At 40.3% G+C, this 24690-nt stretch overlaps 1 protein-coding gene across 1 annotated transcript; it reads right to left on the bottom strand.

Moving 5' to 3' along the window:
* Positions 1-11934: 11934 nt before the first annotated feature.
* LOC110937693 (zinc finger protein CONSTANS-LIKE 16) lies at positions 11935-13814 on the bottom strand. Its single transcript, XM_022180142.2, has 2 exons — positions 12534-13814; positions 11935-12420 (listed from the first exon to the last, which is right to left on the bottom strand). Exons 1-2 carry the CDS (start codon positions 13578-13580, stop codon positions 12220-12222), a joined length of 1248 nt encoding a protein of 415 aa, XP_022035834.1. The 5' UTR covers positions 13581-13814; the 3' UTR covers positions 11935-12219.
* Between the last annotated feature and the right edge of the window lie 10876 nt (positions 13815-24690).

The raw sequence follows: 24690 nt of genomic DNA, 5'->3' as shown, positions 1-24690 counted from the left end.
TAGTACGCATACACAAGTGTAGTATTACACATATGCACTACAAAAAAATTATTTTTTTTTTGAAAAAAAAAATTTATATATAAAAAATTACGAAAATTGGTATGCAAAAAAAAATGGTATGTTTTTTTGGCTTTTTTTAATTAGTTTTCGAGTTTTCACAATAACTAGTAGTTTTCATTTGAACATTCCCCTGTATATGTATGTATGTGTGTGTGTATGTATGTATGTATGTATGTTTTACATGAAAGTTAAAATCAAATACAATAACTAAAACAAAATGAATATCTTTTCTATACTTATACATTATTTTTTTTCTTTTTTAGTATTTTGATCTTTTTTTAATCAGAGTTTGACATAGATTTCCATGAATATCTTGTGGTCCCAAACTTCTCCCTCACATCCATATCTTGTGATCTCATGTTTCATGCAAACTTTCAATCAAACTTTTGGATCAAAGATCCCAACATTAGATGCACCATATTGCGAGCAAAATTCAATCCAAGACAAACCCCCCTTCCAACACCAAATGGAATGAGCTCGAAATCTTGTCCCTTATAGTCTAAAAAATCTCTCGGGTAAATGAACATTTATGGGTCTGACCAGATGTTTGGATCGCGACCCATTGCCCTAATATTACATAAAATTTGTGCTTTGAAAGACACTACAACCGTGGATTTCTACATCACGTATTGCTTAATGTGGGATATAGAAAATGGGCTGGAGGATGGAGCCTAAGAGTTTATTTTTTGTAATAGTATGTAAGTAATGGAGCTTAGAGATATCTTGTTCTTGTTGGAAACAACTTTGATATTTACGAATGGAACTTGAATATGTTTTGTGATTTGCAAATAGCAAAGAAAATAAAAAAAAACAATGATACGGCCAAAACAAACCACACTTCCGCTGCGATTCACATGAAATCATCCACTTTCTCATTCTTTTCTTTCTCTGCAGTTAAGAGGGCTGCTCCCCTTTCTTTCTTAGGGTTAAAACCCCAAATAATAAAACTAACTAATAACCCAAGTCAAGATTAATTATTTCCAACAATCACCCCCCTTAATCTTGACTATCTCGGTCATCCTCTTTCTAATGTGAACACTTTCGGTCTTCGATTCACGACTCGTTCTAATGTGAACTCTCGGTCTTTGTTCACAATCACGGTCTTTCTTTCGATCATTCGGTCTAAGCTTTCTTTCCATAAAAGCTTCTTTCGGTCTACGATCTTCCTCGGTCTATCTTGGTGTGAACCTTCGGTCATGGTCACACTTACGGTCTCGGTCACGCCGTTCGGTCTTTTGCGGCTTGTCGGTCTATAGCGGTCTTCTTTGTTTCTCACCGGAACTCTCTTTCCGGAAGCTGTCACGGTCACGGTCTTCTCTGATGTAAGCTTTCGGTCTCTGGCTCACACCTACGGTCTTCCTGGCGGGAGTTATTCGGTCTGATTTCCAAGCCACCGGTCAATTATGGCTTTGTTCTTCTCGCCAACGTCGGTCTATTTCTCTCGGTCTTCTTTCTCATTCTTTCGAGCGACGGCTCTTCTTTCTCACGCCGTTCGCGACTTCTTTCATCTTACTTGACGATGCTTGCTTTTTCTTTCTTACCGCACCGGTCTCTTTCTTTCTTTCTTGCGAGGCTTTCTTTCTTTCTTGCGAGGCTTTCTTTCTTTCTTGCGAAGCGACGACGGCCTCTTTCTTCTTTCTTGTGGCGCCTCTTCTTTCTTCCTTCCTTAAGTATTCAAAGATTTGAACCCAACTTTCTTTCTCTTTCGTTGACCTCCTCGATCAGTCCTTTCTTTCTAGCGATTAAATCGCCTCTTCCTGGTTACTTTCTTCTGCTGAATACAGCTTCTAGATCAGCCCCTTACGTCTTCCTATCTTTCTGTTTGATCCTGGCCTGCTTCGCCTTCAGCCCTGCAGCTAAAGGGTTGTACCCTTTCTCTAAACGACTCTCAAAACGGCCCTCGTTTCTCACCCGCTCTGATACCAAATGTTGGAAACAACTTTGATATCTACGAATGGAACTGGAATATGTTTTGTGATTTGCAAATAGCAAGAAAATAAAAAAAAACAATGATACGGCCAAAACAAACCACACTTCCGCTGCGATTCACATGAAATCATCCACTTTCTCATTCTTTTCTTTCTCTGCAGTTAAGAGGGCTGTTCCCCTTTCTTTCTTAGGGTTATAACCCCAAATAATAAAACTAACTAATAACCCAAGTCAAGATTAATTATTTCCAACAATCACCCCCTTAATCTTGACTATCTCGGTCTTCATATTTCTAATGTGAACACTTTCGGTCTTCGATTCACGACTCGGTCTAATGTGAACTCTCGGTCTTTGTTCACAATCACGGTCTTTCTTTCGATCATTCGGTCTAAGCATTCTTTCCATAAAAGCTTCTTTCGGTCTACGATCTTCCTCGGTCTGTGAACCTTCGGTCATGGTCACACTTACGGTCTCGATCACGCCGTTCGGTCTTTTGCGGCTTGTCGGTCTATAGCGGTCTTCTTTGTTTTCCACCTGAAGGGGTAAGGTCCTAAAAACCCCATAATAGGTATTGGAACCATGCCACAACCTCGTCTTCCAGACCTTCTTACCTTACGCGGCCGCGTATTGGTTCCGCCAAGAAGGTTTAAAGAATCAGATTGCAAGTAATACTTGCGCATCATAAAGCCTTGCGCTTTTCTCCATAAGCAAAGGATGAAATTCCTGAGATAAACACTCCCCGATGAATAAATACCCAGACTTGAGATTTATTTAGCTGACTCCACACGATAAGAAGTCACACCAGATTACAGCAGTAATCTTCTAGAAGGACCCAATCGTGCACCACCAGACGGTTACAACCGTCTGGCCACGTGTCACTATCCCAGGCTCCCCTGAAGTCACAATGATAGCATGTAATTGGAGAGAAACCTCCACTTGATCACTTTCCACGTGGCAAACCCCTAGCCATAGATCTAAATCACGATCCGTGTGCACTCACGACGGATCAAGAAACGTAACGGAAGGAAATGTAACCGCTTACGGGGTTAGCATCTTCTGTTAACTTTTCACCAACGGGTTTTCCCGCCTAAAACTCTCGGCTATAAATATAAGAACAATTCAGGTATGAAATTCAAGTTACACACACTTCTTCAATACTTCTTCTTCTTCTTCATAAACACATACTTATTCTCACGCCGGAGTCGGGTCGAGGAGAGAACCCTTTTCTCCCATTGACGAGGCTAACGGTGCTTTGTTTTGCAGAGTTTATCGGAGAAGAAGATCGGTAACACCGAATCAAACGAGAGAGAACAACCCCCCTTTATGCAGATCCAAACCCCCTAGATATTTCGATTCCGGTCGTTTATCTAGTATTTCTTCATTGGCGCCCACCGTTTTTTTTCTCTGTTTCATCCATTTTTCTCTCGTTTTCTCAACTCACTTCGTTGATTCCATTTGCATATGGGAAAACATCAGCTCATCGACAAACCGGCCCTCGGCCGAATTTTGGTAACAACGTCCAACCTGAAGGAATCCCGGAAGACGTCTCCGATGATAATGAGGTTCAATCCAATCGAGTAAACGATCCTGTCACTCCAGGAGTGCTAGCAGCAGACCCTGTTCACTCAATTTTACCATCAGGAGAAACTCCGATCTCCTGGTACGTCAGGTCTCAAGGGGCACTAAATACAGTATACACACAGCTGTATGCACAAACTGCACCCTTAACCCAATCACGAAGGCCAGGATCTCGTGCTCATGCTTCCCAACGGGAAGAATCATCTTATGAGAATACAGAAGTTTACTCCAGATCTATATCAAGGAATGAATACACTCAGTCAGGAAGTCATCAGAGAGAGTATCGTGGTGACCTACACCCCCACCGAAGACAATCAGTTCATACTAGGTTGGGTTCTCAACGAAACACCCACACCGATGAATCTGACCCAACCTATCGTGTGAGTGAGAATACCAGTGTGTTTAGTCGCTTGCAGCCCAATTTCAACAAGTGCAGACCTCGTGCGGTTTACGACCCTGAGGCCGAGCATAATTACGATCTGATTTACCGCCCTGCGGAAGCAGCGGAAAATTCGAAATTCATCATGGAAATCGCTCTCGCGCCACTTGAGAAAGCGAAATTACCATCTAATGTGGGAAAGTTCAACGGGTTGACAGGCCCGGATGATCATTTAAGAGTGTTTACAAGTGCAGGGTTGGTTGGGGGCTGGACCCTACCATTATGGTGTCACCTATTCGTACAGACCCTAACCGGCGCAGCAAGAATTTGGTTCGATAACTTACCAATCGGAAAAATCTCATCGTGGAAAGATCTGTGCGAAAAATTTCTGACACATTTTAGCCAGCAACGGCGTTCTATTCGCGATACATCCGATGTAATGAACATTTGGCGTCACGACGACGAAAGTCTGGAGGACTTTATCACCAGATAAAACAAAGAAGTACTGAAGATAGGCGATGTTCATGAGCAACTAATTCACGCTCAATTCAAATACGCGGTTAGATGTGATGACATGATTAAGGTCTTATCAGGAACAGAAGGCCTCCCAAAAAGCTGGGAGAAGGTAATGGCAGCGGCAAAGGTTTACGCTCAAACTGAAAAGAACCTTACCACGAATAGGCCGCCGCCACCACATAATAGACCCGCGGACTTAAGCTCCACTGGCGGGAGGAAGTTTAAGAAATCATGGCGTGATTCTGGCTCAGGAAATCATTCGTCTGAAGATGCTCGAACAACGATCAACAAACTTACCGCGCAAAGGGAGACCAAGCAGGAGAATAGGGAGAGACAGTGGACTCCCTTAACTAAGACCCCGGCGGAAGTTTTGAGCACTGAAGACTATCAGTTCAAACCTCCAGTTCCCATGAAAAACAAGCGAGGACAAGACCCTGCCCAATACTGTGACTATCACAAGGACAGTGGTCATACCACTAACAACTGCATTTCTTTGCGCACAGAAATAGAAAAAGCCCTTAAGAGCGGCGAACTCACACATTTGTTTCAAAATGTGCGCAAAGAAATAAAGCAGATAACTCAGGGTGAGGAGGGCCCAAGCAAGAGGGCGAAAACTTAAAAGGCAACTCTATGACTTCTTCGCGGGAAAACACGGTTATCAAGATACAGCGGGAAAATAGAGAGTAAGTTAAGTTTCGTCTATTTATATTAGCAAACTTTGTAATGGCCTCTGTGCCCTATCCAGAAATAAACAGCAAAGTTTCTCTATCATCATTGTTTTTTTTCTTACAAAGTGCATGCAATTTCTTTTAATAAGCGCAAAAACATTATGGTAATTACAAAACAAAGCCTCATGAACGGTCAGTGATTACGTCACAAATGACCATAAGTTCACACATGAGCTTAATACCAACTTCATTCACCTTACTCAATAAAAAGTAATTGTACTCATGCAATATATTGTAAACTAAAAAACATGACATACTATTATCAGCGTATAAATACGCTCCAAAAACTATCAAACACGGCAGTGTTTTAGTTTCTTACGCAGCAGCGCATCAACAAAAAAGGGATACACATCCCAAAAACTATAGAAAATTGTTCAAAACAATTTCAAAAGAAAAACTATGCTAAATCTTCACCCTCATCCGGAAAGATTTCCTTTAGTTGTGCCACGTGATCATCAGATTGCAGCGCCACATTTATGAGATCCATAACTGGAAGTTGTAAGTTGTTGAATTCCGCCTTCAAAGCTGTAAGCGCAGCGTCAGTATTAACACCATAAGTCGCGGACTTGCTAGTATCCCAGTCAACCTTCAAAGCGCTATTCACATGTTGAGAACACTCGACATAACCTTGGGAATACCCATCCTTCCGCGCAGCAACTACCAGACACGCTACAGTCTTATCCAGCTCTTCCGAATTCAACACCGACTCAGCAACCTGCAAAACAAAAGGTAAATAAAAGAAAGGCGCAAAACAGAACCGTAAAAAGAGAAAAGTAACTTACACAAGCGATCCCACGCTCTTTCAACCACAGCATATCATTCTTCAAGGGCTCCAACTCACTCTCTAATGTGGTCCGTGCCGTTTCATAAGCTTCCAATTTTTCTTCAAAACGGCGTGAGATCTCGGTTTTCTCGGAACGCGCAAGTTCCAGATCTTTCTTGAATTGTTCCTGATCAGAAAGTAAAGCAGTAAGTTCTTCCAACTCTTTATCTCTAAGAGCTAGAGTGGCGCAAGTATGTACCTCTCGTTGCTCACTACGCTCCCTATGAGAACGCGCCTCTGCTAGTGCAGCCTCTACATCAGCCTTCTCCTTTTTCAACCTTTCAATTTCCGCATCCTGTTTTTTCAACTTCTCAACCTCAGCCTTGAGATTATTAATAGCAGTGCGGAGATTCATCTTCTCAGAGTTATCTTTTTCACATATCTTCCTCCAGTTCTTGCGTTCTTCAGAAAGGAGGGCAGCTTCAGCTTCCGCTTTCCTTTTCCAACCGGCAATAGACCATTCCTCGGTCTTCCGGTCAGCTTCAAACTTGGCTCGATCAGCTCCTAATTTAGCTTTCAACTGAGCAATCCGGTTTTCATCCATAGCAAATTTCTTCTTCAATACCTGGAAAGCATCCCACTCCTTGTGCATATTGTGCCATTCACACACTATACGATGAGTGGTCGATGCATGAGAGGCAGCTTCCTCAAGGTAAGCATGATAAGTTTGCTCGTGGGACCCACCTTCTTGAAATTTGATCTCCCCAGGCGAAAATACCCCCTGCAGCAAATCCTGGCACACGCGCCAATCCGAGAAGGTGTCACCCTTCTTCAAACTCCAAACCGGGGCATGAAGCTCGAAAGCGTCTTTCTCCGAATAAGTTCTGTAACAGTAATTCCCAAGAGTTTCCTCTGGGCGGATTGGAGAATGTTCGCCAGCACCAGAAAACGAGGCTTGCACCTCAACATTAACCTTCTCAACATGCTCAGGTAAAACATTAGAAGGTTCGGAAGGAAAAGTTGAAGCAGGAGTCTCCTCAACAATTTTTTCTTTCTCTAAGTCTTAAGCAACAGTTTCAGGAGTTCGTGGATTATCAACACCATCCACAACTTCTGGATTAATTATCTTTTCAGCTTCCACATCAACATCAACAGGCTTGTCAACCTCAACAGTCTTCTTCACACCACCATCAACAACCTCCGTAGCCTCTAACTGATCAACAACAGAAGCACGCAGAGGGGAAGGTGGGAGCTCTTCATTAACCACAGGTTGCGGCTCCGTGGGAACAGGGGAAACAGGGGTTTCTAAAGAACAACAGCCTGTAAATATCTAATTTGCATAAGGAAAAAAAGCAAGGGTAGCACTTACCAGGAGCGGACTCCGAAATAAAAGCATCCAGAATGCCTTTCCTGGTAATTTTCTTTCTCTGGATTTTCTTCAAAGGCTGACCCTCAGCTTCAGCATCACTCTTTTCCTTTTACCCGCCTTCTTTAGCACCAAGTGTTCAGGACTGGACTCCAAGTCAATGGGATTATCTGGGTTAGAAGGAGGGATATCAGAAGTATCTCTCGGTTCAGGTTTCGGCCTCCTAACAGTAACTGCAGGAGCAAGACCCTCCAAAGAGTCAGAAACCACCACATAATCACACCAGGAGTCAGAGGAATGGCGCATACCTTTCTTCTCTCCTCCAACATTTTTTACTTTGGAAGGCTGACTCCTTACAGCGTCACTCTTTTTAAGCGCCACATTACCGGTCGTCGCGCGTTTCTTCTTCTCAGGACCTACGCCCAGGTTCGACAACTCACCTATGGAAGCGCAAAGAACAATTCACTCAGAAGCGCAACAGGAAGAAAGCAAACAGTAAACCAATATGCACATAGCTTACCAGCGCCAGCAACAAGCTGAGCAGACAGATCCGCATCCCGCGGAAGAACAAAATTTTTCATAATTTTATGGTACCAAAGCTCTTCATCAGGTTTCTTCTTAATGGTACCCATCTTTCCGCCTTCTCTCTTGAACGCGACAACATACAGCGAAACAACTACAAGGAAAGAGGGGCAAGTTCAAAAAAAAAAGGAAGAGAGAGAGAAGAGGGAAAAAACCCCAATCTTACCATGACCATCTTCCGTATACACCGGCTTGTCATCACGGCCCATTTTCCAATTCAAGCTCATACTGGCACCGACGAGGGCTTTCTCCGGTAAGGCGATGTTGGGAACATCCTTAAGATCTTGATACCAGTTCTCGTCAACAGGGGTCTGGATCGTTTCAATAGGAGCATCTTCCTTCCCCCGTAAAACCATTCTCACCGGAATCACCCCGGCTTTGATAAAGAAAAAATTTTGTTTCTAATCATGGAAAGACTTGGGAGCATGCTGCAAAATCTTTTTTTGCAGACGCTCTCTGAACAAACGAGTAAAACCCTTGGGTACAGTGCATTTGGTGGAAAACCCTAAATCGAGGAACAGTCGGTTCAATGTGCATTGTCCGACACACAAACTCAAAATGTCGAACCCTAACCATGCCAATAGGGTGCAGTTGGGAGATATGCAACTCGTAATACTCGAGGATTTCAAGGAAAAATTTCATTACAGGCAAACGAAAGTTACCTTCACAGAAAAAATCCCAAAACAGAGTGATGTACCCAGCCGGAGCATCTGCTGCTGTCTGACCCTCCTCAGGGTACAGGGCACCCCAGTTCTCCGGGAATCTAAAGTTTCGAACCAAACCATCAAAAGTCGCTCGGGGCCACTTTAACAATGGAAGTTCAGCAGACATTTCTTCAGATAAATCTTCTGGGCGTTCTCCGGTTGACATAAGAAGAAGAAATGACAAATTTTTTAAACGGATAATGAAGGAAGGAAGGGGAAAAGTCTTCAAAGTAATGATTAACAAAAATGGGCAACTCAAACAAACTTATATACTCACCGCCGTAAAATGCTTTGGTAACTGCCACAAACACCTTTTTCGGGATAACACAGTTACCCAAGCGACATGGGCGAGTGGGAAACAACACAAACGAGAGCCACGCGCGTGTGTAAAGCACGGTCAGTAATGTGCACCTGACAGTTACAGCCTGTCACACCGTCCTTACTGTCTTCTTTGTTTTCCACCTGAAGGGGTAAGGTCCCAAAAACCCCATAATAGGTACTTGGAACCATGCTACAACCTCGTCTTCCAGTCCTTCTTACCTTGCGCGGCCGCACATTGGTTCCACCAAGAAAGTTTAAAGAGTCAGATAGCAAGTAATACTTGCGCATCATAAAGCCTTGCGCTTTCCTCCATAAGCAAAGGATGAAATTCCTGAGATAAACACTCCCCGATGAATAAATACCCAAACTTGGGATTTATTTAGCTGACTCCACACGATAAGAAGTCACACCAGATTACAGCAGTAATCTTCGAGAAGGACCCAATCGTGCACCACTAGACGGTTATAACCGTCTGACCACGTGTCACCATCCCGGGCTCCCCTGAAGTCACAGTGATAGCATGTAATTGGAGAGAAACCTCCACTTGATCACTTTCCACGTGGCAAACCCCTAGCCATAAATCTAAATCACAATCCGTGTGTACTCACAATGGATCAAGAAACGTAACGGAAGGAAATGTAACCGCTTACGGGGTTAGCATCTTCCGTTAACTTTTCACCAACGGGTTTTCCCGCCCAAAACTCTCGGCTATAAATATAAGAACAATTCAGGTATGAAATTCAAGTTACACACACTTCTTCAATACTTCTTCTTCTTCATAAACACATACTTATTCTCACGCCGTAGTCGGGTCAAGGAGAGAACCCTTTTCTCCCCTTGACGAGGCTAACGGTGCTTTGTTTTGCAGAGTTTATCGGAGAAGAAGATCGGTAACACCGAATCAAACGAGAGAGAACAACCCCCCTTTATGCAGATCCAAACCCCCTAGATATTTCGATTCCGGTCGTTTATCTAGTGTTTCTTCACCACCGGAACTCTCTTTCCCGCAGCGGTCACGGTCTTCTCTGATGTAAGCTTTCGGTCTCTGGCTCACACCTACGGTCTTCCTAGCGAGAGTCATTCGGTCTGATTTTCAAGCCACCGGTCAATTATGGCTTTGTTCTTCTCGCCAACATCGGTCTCTTTCTCTCGGTCTTCTTTTTCAATCTTTCGGGCGACGGCTCTTCTTTCTCATGCCGTTCGCGACTTCTTTCTTCTTACTTGACGATGCTTGCTTTTTCTTTCTTACCGCACCGGTCTCTTTCTTTCTTTCTTTCGAGGCTTTCTTTCTTTCTTGCGAAGCGACGCCGACATCTTTCTTCTTACTTGTGGCGCCTCTTCTTTCTTCCTTTCTTCTCCTGAATACAGCTTCTAGATCAGCCCCTTACGTCTTCCTATCTTTCTGTTTGATCCTGGCCTGCTTCGCCTTCAGCCCTGCAGCTAAAGGGTTGTACCCTTTCTCTAAACGACTCTCAAAACGGCCTTCGTTTCTCACCCGCTCTGATACCAAATGTTAGAAACAACTTTGATATATACGAATGGAACTTGAATATGTTTTGTGATTTGCAAATAGCAAGAAAATAAAAAAACAATGATACGGCCAAAACAAACCACACTTCCGCTGCGATTCACATGAAATCATCCACTTTCTCATTCTTTTCTTTCTCTGCAGTTAAGAGGGCTGCTCCCCTTTCTTTCTTAGGGTTAAAACCCCAAATAATAAAACTAACTAATAACCCAAGTCAAGATTAATTATTTCCAACAGTTCTTGTATACTCTAGTCTTCGTTTTGCATGCGTTTATTGAGCTATGATTGAGCCATTTCCACTTTATCCAGGCTACAAGTAAGCTCGTGCATAGCCCATTCCAATGTGCTTGATAATGTGTATGTTCCCGCCATAAATATATCCTATAATGATTTATAGATGGTTACATGAACAACATAATTAATCATCCGAACAAAACATATCAGCATCAACAGCGGAACTAGAACCTTTTAGTTGGGGGTTACTATAAGCTTCATTATTCTCTAATATAACTAGGGGTTCAACTCATGACCGGAGGAGTCAGCGGGCCCTCTGGACCCTGGTTCTACCCATGTACATAGTTTTTGCATGTATGTACTTTACAACTTAATATGCGTATAAAAAACACATGTCTCGTATCATCAGAACAAAATTCATGTTCATCTTTCAGGTAGAAGTTGTTTAGCATCAATTCCAAAACACCCATGGATGAAATGGTATCATGAAACAATGAATTTGACATTGTTTCCAACACTTGATCAATGCCATCGAAAATAGTCAGCAACTTCTTACCTGAACCAAAATAACTATTTTTTGAAACAACTTATCTTGATCCAAATCCATCGTCACCTGAACTCGTTCTGAACCATTGCCTCGCCCAACCTGACACATCCGTTTTGCAAATATACACTTTCATAAGGTTTTTCATATAAAAGGTGGATTATTGTTAATAACATATTAGGGGCCGAGTTGAGGCATTACGTGACCATGAACTTGACTTGTGACAATGAGTGCCGATAACATCAGCGCCCGCAAGAAAAAGTGGTGATGGTATTCAATAGTATTAAGAGTATGAGGGTCTTCTTTTAAATAATCCGAAACCTTAAGTTTTGTAAGGATTAGACTTAAATGGTCGAACTATTTAAATCTTGGGTGTCTTGGCTTTTAATTTTTGTTTATGTTATTATTAGTTTTGGTTGTATTAATTTCTTGTTGGGATGTTTACTCCTAACAAAGTAGGATAACGTTAGTGCCATGACACAAACACCACTTTTTATATCTTTACTTTTTAAGCTTTAGACGGCTTTGTGTTGTCACATAAATGTGTAAAATTTTCCCTAGCTTTAATTTATGCTAGATATTTCTCGCATCAATTAATTAATGACCAAACTTCATAAGTAACACACGTAATCACTCTTAATCGTGCGCAAAACTACATGAAACAAACACTCGATCATCGATCGAGGCCTATTTAGTCTTGAATTTGCATTAGTAGTTCAACTCAAGCTGCAACGATATATGCTTCTATATATAATCATATACATCGTAGATCACATGAAAGGAGAAACAAAACCACATATATACTTGATACAACTAGAAAAATCAAACAGCTAATTACCCCTTCCCCCTCTTGCCAAGAAAACAATCAAATTTTGAAGGTTTGTAGTGGAAAAGCAACAAACTAATGAACAAAGCCTATTTGTTCATGGATCTAGTACTGTACTTTGAATCTTGATGATATTAGTTGAGCAATTAACTAGAAGTTTTTCAAAGGTTTCTTTTCACAAATCTTCCTTTCATTCTTGGCCTTTTCTCAGCATTAAGCTTCCTCACTTCGTATCTTATCTTCTTTGAAAACAATCGTGTTCTTCTTTTCTCTCTATACCTTGACACTCTTGCTTCTCGTCCTCCATCGCTTCCTCCTACGCCTCCGTATGAAGGAATGTTATTTCCCGCCCATTGAAAGCCCTAAAACATACATAAATTATTGATAAACAAATATGTTCTTAATTAATAGATAGATAGATGGATAGATAGATAGATAGACAAATCGATAATTATAAAGGATGAGAAGTGAGAACCATGAAATCAGGCCAGGAACCATCAAGATTGATTTCTGGTCGGGCTCCGTTTGTCCAAGGAGAGCCTTGATCAGCCCAAGCATTGATCACATCTTCATAATTAAGCCTCAAAGTAATGCTCGATGTTTTCATTTTCCTGTTGTCGCAATGATCGTTTGACACCATCGTCATATGCTCCAACTCGACTCCCGCCACCACTTTCTTCTCCTCCTCTTTAATCATCATGGAGGTATGATCATAATCAAAGTCCCAATGATCTAGTGTTTCCCTAGTTGCATCCAAATCAAAACCTAACATTGCTTCTACTTCTTTATCTTCAACTTTCACTCTATTTTCATCAAAGCAAACTCCTATATAGTTAGAATTATCTTCATCATCTTTAAAGCTATTGGTCAACCCCAGATCTTCAATCCTGCAAGATGTATCATTAAAACCCTTCCCTAACAAGCTTTCAACATCGGCAGCAAAATCCAAGAACTCCAAATCATCATTTGGGAGATCAAACCCTTGAAGATCATCCAAATTACATGCTTCATCTTCTTTCTTGTCTTCCCCTATAAAAGGCAAGCTCCTATCTTTTTCACTAGAAGCATTACATAACTCAGTTTCGAAAGGATCATAGACCGGAACACGATAAAGAAGTTCTTCTTGTTCTTCTTCTTCCTCATCATCAAGCAACGATGCTTCTAAAACGCCAATCTCAGGAACTAAAGCAGCCGTGGAGTTCGCTCCCTCGTTCTTTCCTTCTAACTTGGGAGAATATTTAGTCCGTTGTCTTGGGGTACGTGCACGACGGGTGAACCCTTGGTGCCAAGTTGGTTCAGGCGATGGCTCGCCTGAACCAAAGGACTTGGACACGGTCTCTAGAAGGACCCTCTCATGCCGACCAGCCAATTGGTTAGCTGAGTGAACCGAGGCGTCACAGCTTTGACAAAGGAAAGCATCATCAGCAGCGCAATACCATCGAGCCCGCTTTCGTACGCAGCTGTCACAAGCCCTTGCCGTTTTGCCACCAACGGCATTCGCGGTTTTCTTTCCGGCAAGCATGAGGGTTTGGTTATGTTTCAAATGACTAAAAGAAAGAGATCAAAATGGAATGAAAAGAAGCATATGAAAATTCAAACAAAAAAAAAAACTAAAAAAGACTAGCTCGTACTAGTTAATTAAAATGACAAAGTGTAGTGCAAGGGCTTGTTGCATTGCATATATATATGAGAAGAGTGTGTTTATTAGAATCACTGATTGCTTGTTGGTCCCCAAAAGTCACGTTTGTGATTGCAAGGCTCGAGTGGTCGCGTGTAACTGTGGTGGGGTTCATTGATAAGAAGGAAATTTGGAGATTAGGGTTTGTGGACCCATGAATTGGTCTTATCAGGTTGCTGATTCGTTGAGTTATTTGGGTGATCTTAGACTCTGATTTCTGATTGGTGAACTTTCTCTCTTGGGGATTTTTCTGGGTCCATGTGCATGTGAGGCTTGGATGGTTTCTCCAATGGCTATTCGACTCATTTCTTATTTGGAATTATGGTTACTTATAAATTATAAATTAATTAGTTGCTTTCGGTTATATATATATATATATATATATATAGAGTAGGGTTCCTACGGAAAGTGTGTTTTTCCTAGAAAGTCTAGGAAGCGATCTGGTTCATCAGATTGGTGTGTTTAAGGGTTGAGATTAAATCAATGGCAATCTTGTAATATTTAACTATATTTAATTGATTGTTTTAAATGATAAGGGGCAATTTCGTCATAACAGTGTTTAAAATCAATAAAAAATAACCGTCAACAAGTCACGTTTCCTTATTACATGCGAATTTCCCTCTCTCTCACTTTCTCTCTCTAAACCCACAACGAAATCAATCAAAAATCATACCAAAAATACCTATAATCATGGATGAAGATAAGAGATTTTCCATCTTCTATATACGTAAGATCAAACGGACATTGTGTTCTGTGTTTTAGTTGGCGATTAGGGTTCAATTGTGTTCTACATTGAAGTGTTCAATGTTTGCAGGGAAGAGATTCAAAAAAAAAAAAAGAGGGATTTGAACAAGATGGATGGGAGCAGACTTGAAGTCGCCGGAAGAGAAAACACAGTCGCCGGAAGCAACGCCGGAAGAGAAAACACGGTCGTAATCTGCTTGTAAAACACATTTGTATGAATCTGCTTGCTGTTAAAACACAGCTGTATGAATCTGAATTGCTGTTAAAACACAGCTGTATGAATCTGAATGATAAAACACATTTGTATGAATCTGCTTGCTGTTAAAACACAGCTGTATGAATCTGAATGCTAAAACACAATTGTATGAATCTGCTTGCTGTTAAAACACAACGGTATGAATCTGCTTGCTGTTAAAACACACCTGTATGAATCTGAATGCTAAAACACAACTGTATGAATCTGCTTGCTGTTAAAACACAACGGTATGCATCTACTTGCTGTTAAAACACAATTGTTTGAATCTGAATGCTAAAACACAACTGTATGAATCTGCTAGCTGTTAAAACACAGTTGTATGAATCTGGATGCTAAAACACAACTGTATGAATCTGCTTGCTGTTAAAACACAACTGTATGAATCTGAATAATAAAACACAGCTGTATGAAGCTGCTTGCTGTTAAAACACAGTACCAAGAACATGCTGATAGATTCCAGCAAGAAAACGAAGGAATGATTGATATTAAGTGAAATCAGAAATCGAAAACAAAAAATTCCGAAATTTATGGATAGTTAGTTATTGAAGATAATTTCCTAAAATAAAAATAGATTGTGAAAGTACATAAATGCCCTTTTAGATAAAATCCTTCAATGCCACATGTCGCGTTCTTATTGCTTCCTAGACTTTCTAGGAAAAACACACTTTTCACCCAACTCTTACTCTATATATATATATATATATATATATATATATATATATATAGGGAAAGGTTAACATACAAAAGTCCCTATCCTACTTCACGTACGCGACGCGCTCAACCATCAGATCTGGGCAATAATCACGCATGGGAGCCCTAATAACGCATGGGAGCAGTTTTTGGGTGATAATCACGCATGGGAGGTGATAATCACGCATGAAGGTGATAATCACGCACGTTATAATGGTGAAAAAAATAATTACGCACGTTATAAATTCTGTCGCGTATGTTAATGTAGGTTAAGCCATTTTGTACATTATACTTTCGCTATATATATATATATAGAGTAAGGTTAACATACAAAAAGGCTTATCGTACATTATGTAGGCGACGCGCGCAACCGTCGGATCATTGCCCTAATCACGCATCAGACACAAAATAACGCATGGGATCTATTTTTTGGTGATAATCACGCATGAGTATGTTAATCACGCACGTTATACTGGCAAAAAAAATAATCACGCACGTTATAGTTATTGTCGCGTACGATAATGTATGATAAGCGGTTTTGTACATTATACTTATTCTATATATATATATATATAGGGGATGGTTCAAATGAAAACCACTTTTATTGTGAAAACTCGAAAACTAATTAAAAAAAGCCTAAAAAACACACAAAAATTTTTTTTTTTTTTCAATTTTTTTTATAAAAATCGCTAGTTTTTATATATAAAAAAAACTTTTTTTCAAAAAAAAAAAAAATTTGTGTAGTGCACATGTGTAATAATACACATGTGTAGTACACATACATATGTGCAGTATTACACATGTGCCCTATAAAAAAAATTTTTTTTTTTTTTTTGAAAATTTTTTTTTTATATTAAAAAACCTGCGAAATTTTGATTGCAAAAAAAAATTAAAAAAAAAATTTTTGTATGTTTTTTTGGCTTTTTTTAATCAGTTTTCGAGTTTTCACAATAACTAGTGGTTTTCATTTGAACCTTCCCCTATATATATATATATATATATATATATTTGTTTTTAAAAAGTGTATGGGTTAAAACTCATTTGCAATGTATTTCAAAATTACATGGGTCAAAAATCTTTTTTGGGAATGGTTATATCCTGATATATAGCCTATTGTAATGGACATCGGACGAAGCACTAGCTTGAACCGAACACGGTAATCTGCAAAACTAGAACATTGTCTTGCCACAGCGAGAAGGAAGTTATCTTTACGACCAATCGTCTAACATATTCCCGCTAGTCAAAATAGGTATTTATACTTATTTTGTGTAATGACGTGACAATACTGGCGTTCATGGCGTAACTGTCAAACCACACTATGATCAGTAACATAGAATGAGAGAAACTTTTGTTTATAACACTTTAATTAGAATATGATCAATCATTCTTCTTGTCAGAGAGAAGACGATAAAAGCATAAATTTGTCACAACATACTCTTAAATTCTTCTTGTGTAAGAGAAGACATATGAAACCATGGGGCTGCGGGGTGCGTGGGCTTGGGTTGGGGTCATTGCTTGACACGTTGTAAATGTGGACTCCATCAGTCCACACACAATAAAGTGGGGTAACGAAGGGGCGTGGCTAGGTGCGTTAGGGTGCCATGTGACACCTAAATTTCTTTTTCTTTTTTTTTGTTTTTTATATTAATAGTAGAATTTACTAAATAATTTTAAAATCACATTTTAGTTATATTAAATAAGTACAATAAAAAATACATTACATCACAAAAGGAAAAAAAAAAAAACAATCATCTTCATCTTCATTGGAGTCAAATCTAGGAAGTGTTGAAAATTTTTCTACCAAATCAGCTCGAAGGTTTTAACTTATTTGTCTTGACTCGATTAGATATTGGTTTCGCGTTCTCTCTTCGTCACTAATGTCTTTGTTGTTTGATTCGGGTTCCTCACCATATCGACAAGGCATGCTCAAAATGCGCCAATTTTTCTGCAAAACACCAAATGCTCGCTCGATGTCTTTGCGTGCCCACCATCTGAACTGTGTTAAACATTATTCTTTTAGAATCTAGGGTTCCATCTCTTGAAAATGATTTCACAAAAACAGCATACTCGGGGTAAATTCCATCAACAAGATAGTTCTCATACTTGTATTCAACCTCATTTACAAAAAAAAAAATAAATGTTCCTTTAGGTCCAATACCATTTATTAGATCATTGAATAGGGGCGAGTGATGTATAATGTTTATATGGTTATGTGAACCGGTCATACCAAAGAATGCATGCTAGATCCAAAGATCTTGTGTGATGCAACCGCTTCAAACATCATAGTCGGCATTCCATGATATATTCCACTTGTGTGAGAGTCTTGCCATGCAGTTGGACAAAGTTCCCACTCCCATTTCATGAAATCTAAACTACCCATTATCCAGGGGAGGCCACCATGATATTCAGCGTGATGTTCTAAAATTGGTTGCATATCACTAAACGTCGGTTTTCTCGAATATCTTTCATATATAGTTCAATGATATACGCGCAAAAATAGTGAAGACTTTCCCTAGCCACTCGTGCTGACATTCTTAAATAGTCGTCCATTATGTCGGAACTATTGGCGTAAGTCAATTGTCTTAGGGCGGCCGTAACCTTTTGCCACGTGGTAAATCCTAAATTACCGCGCGCATCGGGTCTTTGTCGGAAAAAAGCATAATTATCCTCTAAATCCTTTGATATTCTTAAAAATAAATTTTTACTCATACGAAAACGACGCCTATAAACATTCTTTCATCATACGTTGGTTCGGGTGAGAAATAGTCGCTTACCAGTAAATCGTTTGCGGCTTTGCGTTCACAAACAATATACTTCCTCTGTTTAGGTTGGGGTTGGGAAGTTCCTACATCTGCATCTTCAACAATAACTTTCCTCACCATCGTCACTGCTGATAATATTAATTCCGCCCCGTCTTTGGATGAGGATGACAAAACAAATTTATTATAAGAATCGCTAAAGAATCCATTTTATATATTTTTGAATTTTTGGATGGTAAAAATGAGTAAGAAATGTTTGGTTTATATAGAAAATAACTAAAACATTTTTTTAAATACTCGTTGACCAACGGCAATGCCTAACGGCTAACCCAACGGTTATCAAATGGTAGCCAATGAAACTCAGCCACGTCACCAGCCCCCCGCCAGGCTCAATCCCCACGCCAGCGGGGTAACGCCATGGCCAACGCTAGCCGGGTGTGGGCTAGCCAGCGTTTTTTGCATTCCGACGCCCAAACCACGCCCAACACCCCGCAGTTTAAGAATATGGGGTGTGGAGGGGTTTGGGTTGGGGGCATTGCTCAACACGTGACAGATGTGGGCTCCACCGGTCCACACCAAAAAAATAGGGTGTGGAAGGGGTGTGGACATGCCAACGTTGGGGTGCCATGTGTCATTCCGTTTATTATTATTTTTTAAGTTCACCATTGTCATTCCGTTTATTATTATTTTTAAGTTCCTAAAAAATATAAATAAAAAAAGCTACTTATTAAATTCTAAAAAATAAAATAAAAAACTGCAGAGTAAGATAAATATTAAAGTGGGCAACCCACTTAAAATCCGTATTCGCATCGTACTTGTACTCGATCTTCGCGATTTCGAGTCGATCGTTGTGGGTCAAATCACCCACAGGACACGGTCGAAGCAAGTTTTAAAGCGATCCAACTTCGTTTGAGCTCACGCAATTTGTTGACACACGTTAAAGTTGTGACGCGTGTTGCCGACGTGTTGTTGGTATTGTTGAAACGTTCGACCCCAATACGCGGTTTGACTACGTTGTAGAATACGTTGGGCATCGACAATCGATGTAACAAGTGTGATTTCTTCCTCCTCAGTCCAATGCACCATGTTTACCTTCGGTTTTTTTCTTTTTCTTTTTCTTTTTCTTTTTCTTTTTTTTTTTTTGGTGTGGGTGTGGGTGTGGGTGAAGAACATTGGGAGAATATGGTTTGGGGTTGGGTATTTATAGGTATAGAATGTAATATTTAAAAAAATATAAAAAAACTTGGTTTGGCATTGCGATTACCCCAAACCGTTAAAAAAATAAAAAAAGATGAATTACCGTTTGGCCTGGCCACCCCAACGGTCCAATTTCTTTAGCCATACAGAGCCGCCAAGGCCAACGCCGAGCCAGGGTGGTGTAGCCGACATTAAACCCTCTTCCAAACCCCATCCGACGCCCCACACCCCATAGCCTAAAATATGGTTCATGGTGATTTATAATATGGGGATTCAGATAAGATCTTTGTAAGGCCTCCTAATCCAAGATCTCACTCAGCTAAAGCAACCAACAGGTGTGCGGAATCCACCTGATGATCAACCACTGCAGATGAAACACTAGAATGCAAGGATTTGAGAGAGAAATCAAGAATACACTGAGTATTCTTGATGAAGATGAATGACGTCACTCACACAAAGCAGCCGCCAGACAAAACACAATGATTAGGGTTAGGTGCACAAATTTCACACAGAATCGTTACCTTGTCTATTCCACATTAAAGTATATATACAAGGCAAAGCCCGGACTTTCAAGACAAACTAGAAAGCCCGGACAAAACATATAGCACAAAGCTCAGACCTTTTGACCTAGACAAAACTCAGACAAAAGGTCTACACAAACAAACTCTGACCTTAGTCCATATAAAAAACTCTGACTAAAGAAACCATCCTAAAACTTAGACAAAATGTCCCTAGGATAAACTTGGGACTAATTTTCAACATATGTATAATAAAGACCCTATAACTTGGAAGACATGCACTTATCACCTAAAGTGCAATAACAAACTCCCCCTTGATCAGTGCATGGTCTTCATTGCTCTTGAGATCTTCATACTCTCTTCGAGAAGCGGCTTCCTGCCCAGACCTTGTTCTTCACACAGAACTGAACCACCTTGATGAACTGGTCCGCTAGAACACAATCTTCTTCATTGTACTTTAGAGGCAGGCGCCGAAGCTTCTTCAGATGAGCTTCTCTAAGGTTGGCAAGCCAAATTGGATCCAGCACTTTAGCAATCTCAACCGTCACTTTCTTTTTAGAAATCACTGCTTCCCCAGTCTTGAGATGCACGATCCAGACGCACACAGCTTCTCCAAATCTTCCATCTTGAGATGAACGATCCAGATGCACACAGCTTCTCCAAATCTTCCATCTTGAGATGAACGATCCAGACCTGAAACACTTAACCCCGGATTAAGAAACTTGACCCCGGAGACATCGGCCCAAACCTGGATCCCAAAAGTAAATTCCAATACCCCAGAATAAACAATTGAAATATTAAACAACCAACATTTAATAACTTATTTAAACAATTTTCACAACCCTAGAGTATTTTTCAGAATGATAACTCGCACATAGAAACAAGAAAGTAAAATCTTTTTGCGGTTTTTCAATTTTTGACTGAAATGGAGATCAAACCTACGAACATATTTACACTAATTATCTTTTTGTGAAATCGGAGCAAAGGAATCATATCGGTTTTACTGTCAGTATCCGACACAAGAACCATAGCATTTAGCTTTAATCTTTTAGAATCATATTGACAGTTCAAGACGTTCAACGGTATTGTGGTCCACTTAAGTTTTAGCACGCTTTCGAACACTGTTTTCGAGATATGGAATTAAGTGTATTAATAGCTGACATTAACTATGTTTACCCACCTCAGAATATACTCCCGTATCAAGGTATGCACGAGAGATCATCTTACTGGTGAGTATACCATTTATCATCTGTTTTGACGTATAAGCTAATGTGAGATACTCACTTATTTGGTATTGAAAACAAGTCCTTTGTGATAAAATCACTTATTGAGGAGGAACTTGAATTTCAGATGCGAAGGGCACAGGAGCAAGTCCTTTGTGATAGAATCACTTATTGAGGATGAACTTGACTCCCGCATAATTTTGTGGGACATGTGATTGTTTATCACTTATTTGGGTCAAATGCATCAAGAATTAAGAATATTTACACGTATGTATGGTATCATGGAAGATCTAGACTTGCGTCCCCGTTATTTTCCGGTAAAAGAAACAACCATGATACCCAGATGATAAACAGCATAAAGACCACGTATCTCAGATCCTCGGCAATCTATCAAACGAAATTACGGTACCAAGACCATATATCCGATGGCTATATTTCTGGGAGCGAACTCCGGGAGAGATGCGCCACACGAGTTACGCAGTTCATTATGTTTATATACCAAAGACAGGTTCTTATTTACGCGTAAAACCTACCGAAGCAACATATAATGAAGCTGTCACAGTTAACGGTTAATTTTATGTATATAACCATAGTCCTGCACCAGATACGACTAACCGATGTACTATCATTTCCTTTATATCTCAACATGACTTCATTTTAAATTTTTCATATGTTTTTGTATTTTTTCTGAAAAATTTATCCTACAACTAAGTAAAATATTTTTGGAGTTTTTCAATTTTTCGAAAGCGGTAAGAAATGTACAGAAAAGATAAAATAAAGTTTCTATGCGAGTTTTGAAAGCATTTTACTCAGGGTTAATCATGCCAATCATTCGGACCAGATTTTCAAATCTAGCCCGAACGAAAGTTTTCGTAAACAGGTCAGCAAGATTATCCAAGGTGTCTACCCTAACCACTTCTATTAAACCCTTCTCAGCACAGTCGCGGATAAAATGATGCCTAACATCTATGTGCTTAGTGCGTGAGTGATTAATTGGATTGTTTGTTATGGAAATGGCAGAGTTGTTATCGACAAGGATAGGAGTTCGAGTAAAATTCAAACCGTAGTCCCTCATTTGCTGCTGAATCCACAAAACCTGAGCAATGTACTCGGCCTCGCACGTGGATAGAGAAACGGCAACTTGCTTTTTGCATTGCCAAGAGACAAGACGATTCCCAAGAAGTTGTGCGCCGCCAGAGGTTGACTTTCTGTTCATCCGGCACCCTCCGAAATCTGCGTCAGCATACGCCATCAAATCCAGACCACCTTCAGCTGGATACCACAATCCAAGCTTAGGCGTCCCTTTCAGATATCTGAAAATACGCTTGACAGCTTTCAAGTGCGACTCCTTCGGAGTTGATTGGTACCTAGCACACAAACAAACAGAGAACATAATATCTGGTCGTGAAGCAGTAAGATACATCAATGAACCTATCATTGCTCTCGATATAGAGTCGGATCCACTTCAGGATCTTTCACATCATCGGGTGAAAGCTTGAGATTTGTCGGGAGAGGCGTGTCATAGGGTAAGCTATCTTCCAATCCAAATCTTTTGAGAATCTCGTGGACATACTTTGTCTGATGCACGTACGTCCCGGTTTTTCCTTGACTTACTTGAAGACCTAAAAAGAAGGATAACTCGCCCATCGCGCTCATTTCAAATTTGGACTTCATCACCGCTTCAAACTCACGACACAATTCTTCATTTGAAGAACCAAAAATTATGTCATCAACGTAAATTTGCACAATCAGAAAATCTCCCCCTTTCTTCAATATGAACAGTGTGGAGTCAATTGCACCACGCGAGAACCCATGCTCCAATAGATGCTTTGACAACGTCTCGTACCATGCTCGAGGGGCCTGATGGAGACCGTAGAGAGCCTTGTCCAACAAATAGACCTTGTTGTCTAACCCTGGAGCTTCGAAACCCGGTGGTTGGGACACATACACAGTTTCATGCAATTTCCCGTAAAGGAAGGCGCTTTTCACATCCAACTGATAGACTTTGATACGCATGTGTGCAGCAAAGGCTAGAAGCAAACGAATAGCTTCCAGTCTTGCCACCGGTGCATAAACTTCGGTATAATCAATCCCTTCCTCCTGATTGAAGCCTTGAACAACCAACCGTGCTTTGTTTCTGACAACGACACCCTTATCGTCTTTCTTGCACTTGAAAACCTATTTCATGTTGATTGCATGTTGGCCCTCTGGAAGATCGACCAAATTCCACACCTTTAACTTGTCGAACTGAGCTAACTCTTCTTGCATCGCCTCACACCAAGAATTATCCTTTAGAGCCATTTGATAGATCTTCGGCTCTATCTGAGAGATAAAACATTCATGCAGGCTAAGATTGTAGATTTCTTCTTTCTTGATAGCAGAGAACAGACATTGCATCTCTGAAATACTCCTTCGCGTTTGCACTCCCGCATTTGGATTCCCAATAATATTATCAACAGGATGATGAATATTTGTTCTTGGAACTGGGATTGCCGGAGCTTGAAGATTGTTTCCCAAATTCGATTGAATCTCCCCCTCAGCATTTGCATTACTACTAGAAGCTTCACCATTACCAGAAGACGCATCAACATTTGGATATGCCGAAAAGTCAACGTATAGATCTCCACTTGTAGTTTGAGCAGCTGCATTGGGGATCTGCTCAGCAACAACATCATTTACGGTCGAAGAATCAGCGACTGGAACATTCGAAGACACATTAGTAGGAATACTTGCTCTCTAGCTCGCATCCACTTCATCTTTGTTCACAAGATGTGTGTATACAACCTCTGAATCTTCTTCTGAAACATCAGGAAGATCAAATGAATCAAATAATTTATCATAATCATAACCGCTTTTGGGACCGAATTCGGACGGTGGAGGATCAAAACTCAAAGGATTTATATCAAACACGATCTCCACTGTTCGCTTCTTGATGTTATAAACGCGTTTGTTTGGAGTTCCATTGGCATATCCCAAAAAGAACCCAACTTCACCAACTTCCCCCATTTTCGAAGTATCTTTGGTGCGTTTGATTACACACTTAATCCCAAAAGGTTGAAAACCAGATAGGTTCGGTTTCCTGTTTTCAAGCAATTCATAATACGTTTTATCTTCTCTTTTGACAGTAAGCACATGATTTAACACATAACATGCAGTGTTTACCGCCTCGGCCCAGAAGAAAATTGGCAATTTTGATTCAGAAAGCATAGTGTGGGCCGCCTCAATCAGGGTACGATTCTTCTGTTCTGCAACTCCATTCTGTTGAGGAACATATGGAGCGCTGAACTGATGAATTATTCCCATTTCCTGACATAACTCATCCATATACTGATTTTTAAACTCAATGTCGTTGTCACTTCGGATTTTCTTAATAGGAAGTGAATAATTTTTCTCAAGTTGTTTGAATAAGTCTCTTAAAATACTAGCAGTTTGATCCTTTGTTTTTAAGAAAAAATACCCATGAATAACGTGAGAAATCATCAGTGACAACTAAGCAATAAGACATCCCACCAATGCTAGCAACATGGATCGGGCCGAAAAGATCCATGTGAAGCAATTCAAGTGGTT

Source organism: Helianthus annuus, chromosome 4 (assembly GCF_002127325.2).
Source record: "Helianthus annuus cultivar XRQ/B chromosome 4, HanXRQr2.0-SUNRISE, whole genome shotgun sequence".
NCBI lineage: Eukaryota > Viridiplantae > Streptophyta > Magnoliopsida > Asterales > Asteraceae > Helianthus > Helianthus annuus.
The sequence above is the reverse complement of the archived record's forward strand: the minus strand, read 5'-3'. Positions and strand labels throughout refer to the sequence as shown.